Source organism: Rhopalosiphum padi, chromosome 2, assembly GCF_020882245.1.
Source record: "Rhopalosiphum padi isolate XX-2018 chromosome 2, ASM2088224v1, whole genome shotgun sequence".
Classification (NCBI taxonomy): Eukaryota; Metazoa; Arthropoda; class Insecta; order Hemiptera; family Aphididae; genus Rhopalosiphum; species Rhopalosiphum padi.
This window is the reverse complement of record NC_083598.1, coordinates 20,329,862-20,346,712: the sequence shown is the minus strand read 5'-3', so window position 1 is coordinate 20,346,712 and position 16,851 is coordinate 20,329,862. Positions and strand designations below refer to the sequence as shown.

General features: G+C 28.4%; 3 protein-coding genes across 5 annotated transcripts in view; 1 reads left to right on the top strand and 2 right to left on the bottom strand.

The window, feature by feature from the left end:
- Positions 1-148, bottom strand: part of LOC132920977 (atypical protein kinase C) — a 34,296-nt gene extending 34,148 nt beyond the window's left edge. The window contains exon 1 of the mRNA XM_060983752.1: positions 11-148. The gene's annotated coding sequence lies outside the window, so the exon portion shown is untranslated. The remainder of the gene's footprint in view (positions 1-10) is intronic.
- LOC132920979 (xaa-Pro aminopeptidase ApepP-like) lies at positions 3-7,129 on the top strand. Of its 2 annotated transcripts, none has more exons than XM_060983755.1 (13): positions 3-143; positions 1,010-1,127; positions 1,189-1,357; positions 2,723-2,959; positions 3,037-3,132; positions 3,284-3,480; positions 3,587-3,737; positions 3,803-3,929; positions 4,041-4,190; positions 4,267-4,396; positions 4,464-4,641; positions 6,601-6,773; positions 6,837-7,129. In XM_060983755.1, the coding sequence occupies exons 2-13, from the start codon at positions 1,014-1,016 to the stop codon at positions 6,957-6,959; spliced, it is 1,845 nt and encodes a 614-aa protein (XP_060839738.1). In that variant the 5' UTR covers positions 3-143; positions 1,010-1,013; the 3' UTR covers positions 6,960-7,129. The 2 variants fall into 2 exon arrangements, with proteins under 2 accessions (XP_060839738.1, XP_060839736.1); XM_060983753.1 differs by lacking the exon at positions 3-143 and adding an exon at positions 351-557.
- Positions 6,869-16,851, bottom strand: part of LOC132920981 (cholesterol 7-desaturase nvd) — a 25,613-nt gene continuing 15,630 nt past the window's right edge. For both annotated transcript variants that reach the window (XM_060983757.1, XM_060983758.1), the window contains exons 3-7: positions 16,498-16,693; positions 12,407-12,598; positions 9,598-10,028; positions 7,367-7,537; positions 6,869-7,282 (exon numbers count right to left, since the gene is read on the bottom strand). In XM_060983757.1, coding sequence (XP_060839740.1) covers positions 7,121-7,282; positions 7,367-7,537; positions 9,598-10,028; positions 12,407-12,598; positions 16,498-16,693 — 1,152 coding nt within the window. In that variant the 3' untranslated portion in view covers positions 6,869-7,120. The remainder of the gene's footprint in view (positions 7,283-7,366; positions 7,538-9,597; positions 10,029-12,406; positions 12,599-16,497; positions 16,694-16,851) is intronic.

The following is a 16,851-nucleotide window of genomic DNA, read 5'->3' as shown; positions in this document are numbered from 1 at the left end:
TATAAATTACCTGTATCTTGGGGATGAGCACCACCGATCACCGAGTCACACTCGGACCACTCACGACGATCTAGACCGCGGGGAATTTTAATTGAAATCCCGTTTTCATTTTTACACAATTCCAAAACAAAACACTAATCGAAGTAAGAAAAAAAACAAGGAAAAATGCTTTTTATCTACTGCAGTGTTGTCGTGCTGTGTTGGTATGCGGTCAGTACACTTGTGTATGGTATATGGTGTATGGACCAATTTCGGTATACATTCATTGTTGTCGGGCATGCGCATTTTGCGTGCAATGCTGTTGGCAGTGGACTGATAACGCACGAGATAAGATTCTACGGCAACGATGAATGACGATAACATTTTTAGTTTTTACGTTTACAATTTATAATAATTCTGAGTTCATAAATCATAATTATTTAGTATTTATTGTTTTTCAAATTCCCATCGACAACTACTTTTAATGCTTTTCTGAACACGAAATAATCGTTCATTCCGCTCTACTACAATATTGTATTTTTTTCCACGTACTTAGGATTTCAACTTAGAATATTAAGGTACGTAATTTTCACTCATTTCATCCGATATTGCTCAATTCGACCAACTTTTTATGTGATATTGTTTTCATTTTATTACGTAGTATTGTTTTCACTTTATTACGTAGTATTCGAAATCATCTTTAAAGCAACATTCCCGTCACCAGATTTCTAATGCCTTGTAAACGTCCCCAAATAGGTGCTATTACAAGGTCTTCTGTGGATGTCTGATGCATCAGAATAATTGTGAACAAATATCATATTTATTTAAGTTTTGTTTATCTCACTCAGTTGATTAATCTGTTCCTAATTTTTCAAATTCTTTTTGATCTATACAAATTTTACTACACTACGGTCGTTTTTATTTTCCACTCATTGTTTTATTATTAGTTTATAATGCTTTGTCTTTATTTTTATAAATATAAAATAATATATTTATTTTTCATTTTTTGTGTGCTTGATAATGTCCATAGCATTATGGCAGTGCGTAGTACTGGACCTCTTTTGTCAAGATTGCGTGACCTGATGAAACTAAAATATTTAGGTGAACCTATTCAAGGATATATTGTTTTATCAGAAGATGCTCATCAAGTAAGTTTCTATTTTAGTATCTCTACCATTATTCTATAGTTATAATTTTTTTTTCTTTCAGAATGAATATATTTCCGCGTGTGATGGACGTAGAGCTTTTATCAGTGGTTTCACAGGTTCTGCTGGTGTTGCTCTTATTACCCAAAATGAGGCCTTATTGTGGACGGATGGTCGTTACTTTGTACAAGCCCAACAGCAATTAGATGATAATTGGACTTTAATGAAAATGGGTTTGTGTACCTATATTTAATAAATGATAAAATGTGATCATATAATACAGTCTTGATTCAATTTCATGTATAAATTGACATCATTATAATATAATTTATTAAAAACAAAGTACAATTTATGTTATTTATATAAGTTAAACTAGTTATTATTTTTAATTGGCTAGTTGTGAAAATAATTAAGAAAACTAGGTAGCCTAATATGATATAAGAAAATATTTAAAATTATAAAAAAAATTTCTAAAAATGTATTCTTATAATAGTGTGATGATTAGTATCTTAATCATTGTGAATATAATAACCTCAACCCTAAGTAAATTTAAAACGCATATTTGAAGACTCAAATAATGCCACACCCATATTTGTTATCTCTATCTTATAAGTATATTACACCGTATAAAATGACAAATTTACATTCTGCTGTTTGTATTTACTTTTGTTGGTCATATTATTAAACCTAACTTTAACAACATTAAATGTAGAATTACTTTTCTGTGATATATTTGGATGTATTTTTTATTCAATATTTTCAAATATGAAATATAATAACTTAATTTTATATTTATAATATGACATTTAGGTTTTACGTATCATATTCTATAATATATTAGTTGTCGCTAATTAAACTAAAATTTCCTTTATTTATTCAAAATGATATGTTACAAAATTGTGCAAAAACAAGCTTTGTCTCTAAAAAAATAAGTCTATTGAAACCCCCTCTTTATTATAAGTATTTTGAAAATGCAATATTTTTGACACTTTTATAACTTGCTTTCAAATGAATATTTTGAAAAGAATAAATCTAAAATAATTAAATATTATACATAATATAACATATTCTTTTTTTTATTCATTTTACTTATTAAAATAATAGAAGGAAAAAATTGTATTTTATTAAATCATTTAAAATTAGTAAATTTATTGTTATTATTTTTTTTTAACCAACTTCTTAATATACTGTTTTGTCATTGTTATTATATTTATTTTATCTTGATTCTTAATGGATCTAATATTAACAATTAAGTTTTAATTTTCAAGGATAATATTTATCTGAAAATGTCTATGTAGATAAAATGTAAATGGACCAAATAGTTTATTTTATAAAAAATTGTTTGTTTACTCTGCTTTTTGTTATGTGAAAAATTAAGTGTTTGAAAATGATACTTTTACAATGTCCTCTCGTGATTAGTAATATATTATGTTAATTAATGTTAATAATTCAATATTTATACCAAGTTTAAACTAAAAATTATTTTCACACTATTAAAAGTTTACAAACACCTAATATTTAATGTTTTTTTAAATAAATAAATTATTCAAATTAGGATTTCATAATTATTATATAATGTATATTATTATATGTTTCAGGATTACCAGACACACTTACATTAGCTGAATGGCTTACAAAAAATATGAAAACTGGATCTAGAATTGCTGTTGATGCAAATCTAATAACATATAGTGAATGGCGTAGAATTAATAAAGAAATAAAATATAAAGGCATTAATTTGGTTCCATTAGATACCAACCTCATAGATCGCATGTGGTCTGAACGTCCAGCTATTCCATCAAATCCAGTTAAACCGTTAAACATTAAGTTTACTGGTATTGTTGATTATTATTAATTTTTTTTCAATCAATAAGTTTATTAACTGTTATTAATAATTATTATTTTATTCTAGGAAAAAAGTGTGGAGAGAAGGTTGAAGAAGTTAGACAGAAAATGACTGAAAAAAATGCTACAATTTTGTTAGTAACTGCTCTTGATGAAATTGCATGTAAGTGTGAATATTATTTCAATAATGTATTCTTTATAAATTAAATTATATTGTTTTAGCCAATTGTTATTTAAAAGCTTAAAATAATATATATCACAGTATACAATATATGTATATTTATTATCTTTTAATTGTCCATATTTTGTTTCAGGGTTATTAAACTTGAGAGGATCTGACATTACGTATAATCCAGTATTTTATTCATATGTCATTGTCACACACACAGATGTCCATTTATTTGTTGATGACAAAAAACTAGATTCAACTGTGCCTGAACATTTTATAAATGAAAACTTGTCAGTCATTATACAACCTTATGATAAACTACATACATTTTTCAACGATATTGTAAATATGATTTTGCTATTTTTTTATTTACATAATTATCTTCTTATAAATGGATATGAATGAGTATTATTTAAATTTATAAAATTATTTTCGTGCATAATTTTAGTTGGCATCAGACAATAGTAAAACTGGAAAAGTTTGGGTATCAGACCGATCTAGTTATAACTTGGTTAACATTGTACCAAAATCAAATCGCATTTCTAAACCTACTCCAATTCCACTCATGAAAGCTATTAAAAACTCGGTTGAAATTAATGGTAAAATAAAGTCATTATTAGTTTGTAATCAATTTAAATTAATTCAAATGATAATTTTTTTGTAGGTCTTAAAAATGCACATATCAAAGATGGTGCTGCATTGTGTTCATATTTTGCGTGGTTAGAGGAAAACATATCATTAGGAAATTTAACCGAGATATCAGTTGCTGAAAAGTTATTATCATTTAGAAGGTAGTTATTATTCAAAAATGTTATTGTTATTTAATTTATAATTATTAATTATATATTTATATTAATTAATAACTAATAAGTATAGTTAATGACCATTATTTATTGTAATAGCTTGCAAGAAGATTTTGTGGGTCCAAGTTTTGAAACAATTTCTTCATCTGGTCCAAATGGTGGAATAATTCATTATTCACCCACTCCAGAAACTGATAGAAAATTAAGTGTAGATGAAATGTATTTGTGTGACTCTGGCGGTCAATTTTTGTTAGTATAATTTTTTTTATTATTAAATTTGTATTGTATTTTATTCTTACGATTAAATATATTTTCACTAAAATAGGGATGGAACTACTGATGTAACTCGTACACTACACTTTGGAACACCGACTGAGTATCAAAAAGAATGTTTCACCAGAGTTTTTAAAGGCCAAGCAAATTTAGCTATGAGCAAATTTCCTAACAAAATCCTAGTAAATTTTATACTTTTATTTCAAATTAAATTTTTTGTTTACATTAATATTGTGTTTTAACTTTTAGGGAAATTGTCTGGATTCATATGCACGTAGATTTTTGTGGGACGTTGGTTTAGATTACATGCATGGTACGGGTCATGGTATTGGTGCTTACTTAAATGTACATGAAGGACCTATGGGAATATCTTGGAGAGAAATACCGAACGATCCTGGTTTACAAGCTGGAATGTTTTTATCAAATGGTAATTTTTTGAGCAAAAAAAGACTTATGTCCCACAAAATGTTTAGTACATGAGTTGTACCATCCCAAAAACGATAAGTGTTCAATTTTGTCCATCTTATAAAAATCTATGCACAAGTCGTGTTAACAATGTGTATTGTTTATAAAGTATAACTATAGAATTATCAATTAATTAAAATGGGTACTGTCTTACTTTCAATAACATTTCTTCCGTTGTTATGTAGACCTTTAATTAAAAATTAAGTACCTAGTTTTTCTTTTAACAGCAAGTATTTTACAATATACCTATTATTGATAATCATAAACAAATTTATTAAATACCCTATTTTTGACATTTAAGTTTTGTAATCATTCCTCATTTTGGTTTTTGGTCATTGAGACCAATCTCCAAATTAATTTTTCTCCATCTCTCTATCTTCTATCACTCCATAGTACTTCTAGTACCCATCATCCGCTTTTACACAGTATTCCCAACATAATAGTAGCCTTACCAGTAGTCTTTTACCGATCAAGTTCTTCTCAATAGTTGTTCTGACTATAGACCAGTGGTTCTTAACCTTTTTTGGTTCAGCGCCCCTTTATCGTAATAAATAATTTCTAACGCCCCTCTGAGCATATTCTACTCACATCAACCTTCTTTTTTTTAATTTCATTTGTGATATTCGGTCTTTAGATTTTAGAACAGTTCTCCGAGTTCATGATTACGTTGTTTCCTCCATTCTCCTGAGTATAGACGCATGGGCCATAGATTTTCTATAGGACTCTCCTTTTAATTACTTTTAGTCTTATTTCTTCTACTTTCTTAAGTGACCATGTTTCTGAAGTATAGAGTACTATAGATTATATCAGAGTCATATACATCTATAACTTCAGGTTTGTTGATATGGCTCTTGAGCTCAGTATTTTTCTAAGAACAAAAAAAACACTTATTGCCACATTTTTATTTAATACTAATTTCCATTTTGAGATCATTGTCTTGTGTTAGTATATGTCCCAAGTACTTAAAGTGTGTAACTCTTGTCTCTTAAATATATGTCCATTAATATTCATTAATTGTCCTCTTTTATATTCTCTACCCTGGCGACTTATCATCTTGTATTCCATTTTTTCATCATATCCAAATCTATCTTTCTTGCCGTCATGAGTTTCCGGCACACTCGTTTTACTGTTTCTACAGTATCTCCTAATATTGCAATATCATCCGCATTAGTTAATATATTTGTGTTCGAATTTTCCATTACTATTTTATTTCTCTGAAATGTGTTAAACAATATTGGTTACATCACATATCTTGTCTTAAGCCCATATTTACTTTGGCTGGGCCTGACACTTCAGATGCTACCTTTAACTTAATTTCCGTATTTTTCAGGGTGGCCTCAATTAAATTTATTTGTTAGGGAAATTGAACTCAGAATACTCTTTTAATATGTTAAAAAGGCTTTGTCAATAGACAGAATTGTAGGGTATTTTGAAATCCACAAATAATACACATACATTTTTATTAAATTACCACAATTTTTCCAAAAATCTGTCTTAGGCTTTAGTTCTGATCCATTGTTGACTTGTTGAGTCTGAAACCACTTTGGTAATCTCTTACAATCTCTCTGGCTAATGGCTTAATCATTTTTGATGTGCAATAGGAATAATATACTTTCTAGGGATTTTCGTAATCATTATAGAAAAAAATAGTACAACTTTTGTGTACAAACACTACAAACCCAACCCAATCTTGTGGTCTCATTTGTTAGTGTTAGCAAAACTTATTGATTTATTTAACCAAATTCTAAAATGATCTGTAGTCTTACTTAATAATTCATCTGATGGTACACTACAAAATAAGTCAAGAACCATTGATGTTGGACATAACTCTGACTCTTTGATTTGAGACACAACATATTTATAGTATTTTATTTTTATTAATTATAAAATTATATTAATATTTCGTTATTATGCTATTTAGAACCCGGATATTATGAAGAAGACTTTGGTATTCGTATTGAAGACATTGTCTTAGTTAAAGATTCAACAACTGATTATAAAATGCCACAGAAGCCATTTTTACAATTTGAAACTGTTACTATGTGCCCTATACAAATTAAAATGTTGGTGATAGATTTGCTCACTGATAAAGAAGTAAGAAATTCAATAATAATTATTTATAAAAATGCATTAATTAATTCTTTTCAACATTTTTAGATTGAATATTTAAATGAATATCATAGTAAGTGTTTGGAGGTTCTAACACCGTTATTACAAAAATTAGATGATAAGAGAGCATTAACATGGCTAAAAAAGGAAACACAACCAATCAAGCGATAAATGATGTATATATTTACATTATTTAATCAATTTTTCATTGAATGTTTTTTTTTCTATTGACAAAAATCTTTAAAGTAAAAATTAACATTGTCATTTTATATATCTATACTATTATATATTTAGTAATACTTTTCAGCTATGTATAATTATAATATATTTATTCACCAATCTATTGTTTCTTTTCTGTTGCTAAATTGTTTACTATTAGCACTATAAAATTGTTTATACCATTTTCTATGTGCCAAGAGTGTTGATTCTTGTTTTGAAGCTAAAGGCTTTTCAATGTAACTCTTGTGGTTCCAAATGACTACATCTCTTTCAAACTGTAATTACAATATATTTATAATTTAGTATTAATTTGTAAAAATGATCTAACAATAGTAATTACTAATTAACAATAAACTAACCATTACAGCTTCCATGAATAAAACTATTGAAGCATAGAGTGATAAATACACTGGACAATAGATACGATGAACAACTTTTTGAATTAATGGCTCAACAGGTGTAACAACTTGAACCAATTTTATTGGTCCAAAACTGGTTTTAAAATTTAAAATCACTAATCCAGGACCTATCTATATAAAAAAAAAATGTTAAATAATACTTCAGTACTTCACTATTGATAGTTTCTTTCAAACAATAATGCAATTAACAATGAAGTTTGAAAACAAAATGTGTATTATTATAATTTATAGGCAATGAACATGCCAAATATCATATATATATACTTAGTACTTACTACCAATTTAGAGATAGATAGTTAAACATTAGGTACTTATTATTATATAGGTGTCTAATCTAAATAGGTAGTACATATTACTCACAAACATAAACAGAGTAAAAATGTATAAGGCATGATCATTCCAAATAAGGAGGGGTAACTATGGCTTCAGGTCTTAAAACTTGACATTATTAATAACTGCTTTCAGTAGGGTCCATCATCTATTCTTAGACATTCTTAAACGTAATCAAAATATATTTTAACATAATTATATTATAGAAATTTTAAGTGCAAATTCAGATGAAATTTAATATTTAAATAAAGAATAATGATTTTATTAACTGTTGTAATTCAAAAATATTTTTTGGTGGTTTGAAACTTTTACTCTAGTTATTTATACAGAAGTCAATGCAGTGTTGATATGGGTTAACAGTTGGCGCTTAAAACAGTCAACTATCTGTCGCCTATAAAATATTCACTTCAATCATACAATTATAGTCGTTTTTTATTTTTAACATTTCAGCTGGTGAGGTGGGAAGAAAAAAATATACACTAGTCCACACCCTATGATAAACCTTGTTCATAAGAAAAAAAAATTGCGACCGAGGCCTATTATATGTCAGACCGACACTGGACCAATGTCATCAATTCATCCTAAAATTTAAAAACATTTAGATTAAGTTAAATGCTATTGTCTGTTTATATCATGAGTCGGTATATTTTCGCATTGACTCATAAATAATAACTAAAAGTTAATAATAATGCACAGTAGCGCCGAACTCATATGTCATGTGAAGCGATTGCTTCACTTCTTAAATAGATGGGTGGGTATAGGGGAGTTCTAGGGATTACCTAATTGGGATATATAATATATTATTATATATTATTGATGCCTGATAACGTGAAACATAGAAATTAAAAGTCAACACATCAGTGGCGTAGCCAGAGGGGTGGCTAAGGGGGCTGCAGCCCCCCCCCACCCGAAATATTAAGAAAATTTAAAAATTATTTTAATTTTTAATGCTCTATAAAAATTACAACAAAAATCTTAAATTGTATTTTACAAAAGTTGATCACTCCTTTTTGTAAATTGTAAGCATTGTATAGATTACCATTGAATCGAATTTAACAATATTACATTACAATAAGACTGGTTTACGACGTTCAGTCGACGCATACCTCTTTTTTTTCTTTAACTTGTCGATTAATTTTATCTTTCTCAAATTAAATATAAATTAATTTAACTTATTACTTAAAAATTAACTTGCTTTTTTTTTTAATTGAATTAACTCAATGCGTTGAAAAAATTAGTTGCCCAGCCTTGCGGCGCGTGAGTTGATACGCCCTAGTGCCCTACACATAGGCGTGCGCACGGGGGTTCCGGGTGTGCCTGAGCACCCCCCCCCCCCCGAAATGTAATTGGGGCCCTAAAATTTAAGTCCTATAGCATTTATATGGATCCGTATTTTAACTAATTTTACTAGAATAAAAATTATATTTTTTCTAAAATATGTTGTAAAAAATTATGTTTTGGGATAAAAAAAATAATACAACTTAAAATATTTTAAATTTGCGTGGTAAAATTTATTATGATTATAACAACTAGATATTATTGACTACAAAAGTAAAATTAATAAATAAAATATATTGCAATTATCTTAAAAATAGTTTTTAGATCCAACTATCTATTGAAATATTATATAACTTGGTACTAGTAATACTACTGATGTGATATAATTTAAGTATTATTTATTCAGGCATTATAATTTATTAAAATATGTACATGTCTTGTTAAGAGAGGGTCCAAATTAAGAAAAGGGCCCGAAAAAATTGTAGGCACCCCGCGAAATTCAGGTCTGCGCACGCCTATGGCCCTACATGCTATAGGCTATAGCTATTCGTGGTAGCAAATACCTGTTGCGCTTCCACGTTCATTTTGAAAACCGCGAACTTTCCGAACACCACCAGCCTGTGTTGTAGATCGAGCGCGGACACGTGCCGCCCGCGCGTGCCGTCCGCTCGCCAAGAGGCCGTCCACTCGTGGACGCCAAGCCACCTCCACAGCGACTGGTTGGCCTGCGCGGCGTACTGGCCACCGAGTGCCATTTGTCCATGCAATGCCGGCAAGTGGGCCACGTCTGCTCCGTTTTCCGGGATGTCTTGGATGTGCGCGTTCACATAGTGCTCGCTACGGCCGCGGTATGTCCATCCCCGGCTGGTCACCTGTACGTCTTTGATCGGGTACCATGACGGCGCCTCGTTCTCCGCGTGGTACCACACGAACACAAAGCCGTTAGCTTCACAACACTCCCATCTCTTCACTGACGCCATTCTCGACAACAATCCTGTGTACACATTCACCAACAAACTTTTTCGGTTTTATAGTCTAGTCAAAATTAGCAAAAAGTTCGGAACTATAATTTCCCGAAAGCTGAATTTTGGTATTTGAGTATAGTTTATGCGTCACTTGTAAACATACTAAAAGTCCTGACACCTACCCCTTGTGCGTAGCCCTCGCTCTTAAAAGGATGGCACACCCTTTTTACTGTATTCGCTTATAACTCGTCAGCTGTTCATGAGTTACAATAAAAATACTTATGAGTCATCGAATTATGGCTAAAATTCAAAACAAAATTAACCACAGAATAAACATACTTTTAATATACAGGGTGTAACTTGTCTATTTGGCATTATTGCATTTGTCAAATAGACGAGTTACATCCTTTTCCTGTATATATGTTGAGGTAAGTATTATATTTTTTTTAAAAAGATAAAAAATATTTTATATTATTCTTTTTTTATTCTGTTTAAACAAAAATCGTCAATCATACGCTAAAACAACTTATGGCAAAAATTAACGAACAGATATTTTTACATTATATCACGATAAATTATTTCATCAATTTTAAATATCATAAGTCATAATGTTGTTTATATCGATGGTGACGATATATTTAAACAAGTTGTTGACAAGGTATTACAAAATATAAGAATCAGAAATATAATATTACAATATACTAATAATATTCGTCGAAAGCTGAATTTTGGTATCGTCATCAGTTCATTACCGATATAAATAACATTATGAATTTATGACTTACGATAATTAAAATTGATGAAATAATTTAACGTGATATAATGTAAAATTTTCTGTTCGTTAACTTTTGTCATAGGTTGTTTTAGTGTATGACTGACGATTTTTGCTCAAACAAAAAAAAAAAAAAAAATTATCTTTTTTTTAAATATAATACTTACCGCATTATATATATATATACATACATAGATATATATTAAAATTAAGTTAATATTATGATAAATTATATAGTCTTTAATTTTGGTCATAAGTATTTTTATTGTAACTCAAACAGCTGACGAGTTATAAGTGAAAACAGTAAAAAGGGTGCGCCACCCTTTTAAGAATGGTGGGAGGATACGCACAAGATGTAGGTGTCAGGACTTTTAGTAAAATTCTGCTTTCGGGGAACTTAGTCGATTTTTTGTCCAAGTTGACTGGACTATTTACACACCTATCGCAAATCGATATGAATAAACACAATAAGAGAAACCAATGATAGAAAATCAAAAGTAGGTTTACATTTTTGGAAATAATTTCATGTCTATATAGTAAATATAAATGCATAATACATATATACATATATATAATATATAGTATAACCAAAATATAGGTAAGTACATTTTATACATAGGTACCCATAATAGTTATAAAAATAATATCATAATAATCCACAAAATAATGTATCAGGTATACCAATCATCTAATTATTAAAATCAATATAATATTGACAATATTATAATGTATAATTAATAATTCATCATATAATATTTTTCAAAATTTTGAATAATTTTCAACTATTACACTAACACTATTAAACCAATACAACTGGATGTGCGAATTGTCAATATATAATGTTTATATTATGTCAATTTTAACAATTGATGAAATCATGATTTGTAATTTTTATTTTGGAAGCTTATATTTTCTCAGTTTTTCGTGGTTATGTTAAGTTCAGGATTTCAAATTAGCAGAATCCTTTAGTTAATTTTAAAACTATAAGTTAAACCTGTAAGTACGGCCAGAATCGGTGAAACCTCGACGCAAATAGTATAGGTACAGCAATTATCATAGATACTTACACGATTATATTAGAATATAGTTTGGAAGAGTTTATAGGGAGGTAGACTTTAGGTATTTGTCTATTATACTCATACAGGACAGGCCAAATACCCAGACTCATTTTTTTCAGATAACATATTAACGTACTTATCAAGGCCGTAACTGGGGGGAGGGTCCAGGGGTCCAACCCCCCCCTCCCCGAAATTTTTAAAAGTAGAAATATTTTAGTGATGAATATAGTTTATTGACTATACATTTTCAACGTTTATATATAAACAAATTTTAGACCCCCCCACGAAATTTTTTTTCAGTTACGGCCTTGGTACTCATATTATATATTGTAAATTTTTCGGAGCGTAGAGTAAAGCACTACAGAAGAATAAAACAATAAAAATAATATAACAGATAACAAAAATGTACATGAATGATAAATAATGTCCGTTGTGGCGTTGTTCACGTACAAATGGTATAATGAATGCCAGCTACGTAGGTACCTATGTATAAGGCCGTAGGCGTAGATTAAGTTTTTAGATATGAAAAACCATATAATATATATAGCCATATAGGTATTTCTATACGAATTTTTACCATTCGAACAATCGTTCGGTATTCGGACGCACTTTCCACTGGTACCGTCAAATGTCCATCCATGAAATGGACATTGGAGACAATTTCCTTTAACTATTCCTCCAATAGCCATATTAGCACCCAGATGAGGACAGTAAGCATTTAGTATGTTGACGTCGCCATTGGATGCACGAAACACTGCAAAATGTTCTCCTAAAATGAGTAAATTAACATAATATTATACAAACACTTGTTTGAAATTGGTAATCGATCCATTTTGCTATCTTACACGTAGTACTTGTAAAAATTAATTATTATATATTAGCGTACTGTTATAAATTAAGTTATGTACAATATACATACAAGCGGCCAGTGCAGCGTTAAGCTATATTGCCGCCCCAGGGCAAATTAAAATATGCCACCTTTAAGAAAATTACAATTCAAAATTATATTCATTAAATATTAATTAGTAATAACAGTCAGTAGCGTTTAACGGGTAGGATACAAGTGTACTATGCAAGAGCAATAAATTTACAAATTACTCATATCTATATTATGTATATTTTAAATAGCACGTTCTCTTATTCGTTTCAACGAAATCAATATCAATAGATTGTAAAGTTACACTCGTCATATTAAATCTTTGTAGTATAGGCAGGCGTTCACATACAAATCATGAAACAAAAATTTAAACTCTTTACCTTATTATAAATAGAAGAAGCTTCATAGTTCATATCTAGTAAAATAGTTTATACGATAACAATACAACTAGAAATTTTTGTGACATTGTGAAATGCAGCGGTAGACTGCGGCTTTTTCGTGGTATTTATAAACGAAATATTATGTACTTTTTAGAGTTATACAGTCAAACAAGAAAAATTATAATTATACATTTTATATATTATGTTGATCTTCCAAAATTTGCTGCCCTGGGGCAATTGCCCCGCGTTAAACGCGGCTCTGCTAGCGGCTACAACCTATATATATTTTATACTCAGACTAGTCAGATTATACCACGATAGAATCATTATATGACAGTGATGACACCATGGACTAGGTATTTCAGTAATGCATGCACTGTAGGTGCTATTTACCTATAAATATATTATGATTATTATGTACTTTTAAACTGTCACTATAGTGTCACTAGACAATTAAATTGTTTCAATATTAATAATGAAATAAGGTGTACATTAAAATCATTAAAGTTATATTTGTATATGATAGATAATTGTATGGATATGCAACAGCTTGATATGTCTAAGCCGACTTTAGATTTTAGGTCTGTTGCGGCCCATCGTGGTAGTTCCCCGTGGGATTAGTTTTTTTTTTTTTTTTTTGAAACCTGCACATTTTGCTATGCACTATTACAGTTCCATTATTTAATTATTTTAGTTATAAAATCTTATAATTTTATGAGTGTTTTTGCCTAAGATGTATGTCATCATACTTCTATTAAGTATAGTTGTGCGTTCTAAGTGTGCAGGGTCTGCCCAAGCATAACCTGTGATTTTCATGAACCGAAGTACCCAATACCTCAAATACATCGCTCATATATATTAATATTTTAATAAATACTTAAACCTAAATTACCAGTCAATTTTGATTATATTTTTAAATCGAATTAAAAAAAAAATGTGATGAGTTAAATGTACTTAATTGTTTATTGAAAAATCAATTGTTCAATGTTTTATTTGTGATTCAGATTATCTATTATTGATACCTAACATTGTTTTTTTTATTTTTTTTTTTTATTGTACTTTGACTTTTGTATTAACCCGCCACGACTGCTCTCTTGGAAAAGATATATGATGTATGCAACTTGTATTTCTTTCTCTATAATATGTATATTAAAAAAGCATATTAAGATTAATAAGTAATAACTAGTACCTAAGTCTAATAGATAGCTTTAATATAAAGGGCTGATAATAATTTATAGACACAACCTATATTTTCATGATTTGCGCATGCCTATTATAATATGCTATTGAAGTATAAAAAATTAAAACACAATTACAAATCACCAATGATCGAATTTCAAACTTTTTATGACGTACTGTCTCTGCGTCCCATATTAGACATAGCTAGGCCATAAACATATAATAATGAAAGAGGAAGATGGGGGCAGAAAAGCAACAGAGCAGCTAGTGTAAATAAAAAGAAAATAATTTCTTTTTAGATGGATAATCAATAATCATAAAATCTATAAATTACAACATTTACCTAACTATTATAGCGAATCATAAATTAATTTTAAAATAATTATCTTTCACAATTTATAAGTATAAAATTAATATTATGTTAAATAGACATAGCTTCGGGTATTAAACACTTAGCATTAATAATATAAGTGTAATAATATTTTTTTACAGTGTAATAGTTTGTGCACTGTGCACTGTAATGCATCCGATTGAAAGTGAATTTTATTATTTTAATTTACAGTTTTATTCTTACGCGTGGACTTAAGAGTCAAGGTCTTATCCACTTTTTAATTTGTTCATCCAGACAGCGCAGTTGCATGAATAAATTAATACCGTTCAGTTTAAACCTCTATAATAGTTTTTCGTTTCAGTAAATGTCAAAAAATCACGAAATAACTAAAAATTCAAAAAAATATCTACAGCTATAATAACATTATGCAAATATGGATAAATATTAAATATACTAAAATAAATTAGGTATAAATAGATAATAGCATAAAATGGATTAACATATTTTTTAAATGTCATTGTATTATACATTATAAAATAATATATATAAGATTTTGAAGTATCCATGAATAATGCGATATGAATATAAATTACAACAAAATAATTAAAATTATTATTCATTGTTTTAATATCTAATTTTGTCACCACTTTTTTATTTTGTTTTTTTATTAGAAAAGCTTAATTCATTTATAGCATAATAAGTAAATACTAAATGGTATGGTAATTAATGAATACAATACAAGTTAGCATGAATGATCTGAGAAAGGGAACCGTTCAGTAACAATAGGTACCTCTTATAATTAATATTGGTTAAGAAATCTTCTCGAAGAGTTGTTGGGAATGGAGAGAGATTAGTTGGTTTTGATTTGAGTGAAGTTTGGTATGAAGTCCAAACTTGAAATTAAAATGTTTGAGAAAAAAATTGTACTCATGTTCTTAGTTTAAGTATGAACTGTATGTAAGAAAACTTGTATTAAATTTTCAAACTTTTTAACCTAGTGAACAATTTTGTTTTAACATTTATAGAAATAAAACTATTAATTATACCATGTACTTATAAGATATGATATAACAATTATTTGTTTTTGAATTACAACAAAATAAGAAAATCAATTGATGAGAAATCGTTCTTTTAAGTGTAAATATTCAATTTCGTCAAAATTTGTTAAAATTGTGTGTTAATGTTAAAATCATTAAAATATTTGTGGAACTATACATTTTTAGGAATTTTGTATTATATTTATAATGGTGCCGAAAAAAAAAAACTAAAAAATATATAAACTGTAATATCTATAAATAGGTCAAAATATTTTTTAAATTATACCATTTATATAGAAAATGTCAAAAATATCACACCAAGTTCAGATATTGAAGTTGAATATCGAAACATTTTTTCAGTAGATGATAGGCACAGAAAACGAACGAACACATCATTGTAAAATTATATAAATTTTATCGCTCCATTCAGAATCAAAAACCTATTTAGGTAGTACCTAAATATAAAAATACCTAGCTTATTAAAACAAAGGTAAATTATAGACATTTTTAATTACTTTTATTCATTAAACATATAATAATTAGAATTAAACTTTTAGAATCAAGCAATTATTGCTTAATAAATAATAATAAAAATTATTTATTTAATTAAAATTGAATACATTCTATTGATACATTTTTATTTCATAACAATAAATAAATAATATTATTTTAAAATAATTAATCAATTAAGATAGATTAAAGGTAACTCTAATTTTATTTGTCCGTTAAAAATAATTGGGTAATTATTAACTTGATGATTTCTGCCTATTATGTGCAGACCTGCAATATAGTCTATAGTCTATAGAAAATATATAGACGTGTTTTTAACTTTCAAAAATATAATAGTATAATACTACAACTTACCTAAAGCCGTCACGTATTTAACTTGATTGACGATAACTTGATCTGAGTCTAGGAGCGCAAACCATCCATTCGGATAAACTGGTGGTAAAGCCCCTTTTTTCCTTAGTTTCATCATGGATCGTATTAGGTGTAACTTATCCTTTGACGCCCATTGTTTTTGTGTGAAGTGCTGTTCGTAACCCACATCGGCCAATTTCTTTTGTTATTTAAACAGAAGCAACTTAGTTAAATTGTTTGAGTGTATGTATATAGACATATAGTATTATACATTTATATATGTATTATGTACGAATTATATAAATTAATAAATTGTCGTATAAGTATATAAATATTATAAAAACCCCAATTTACCAA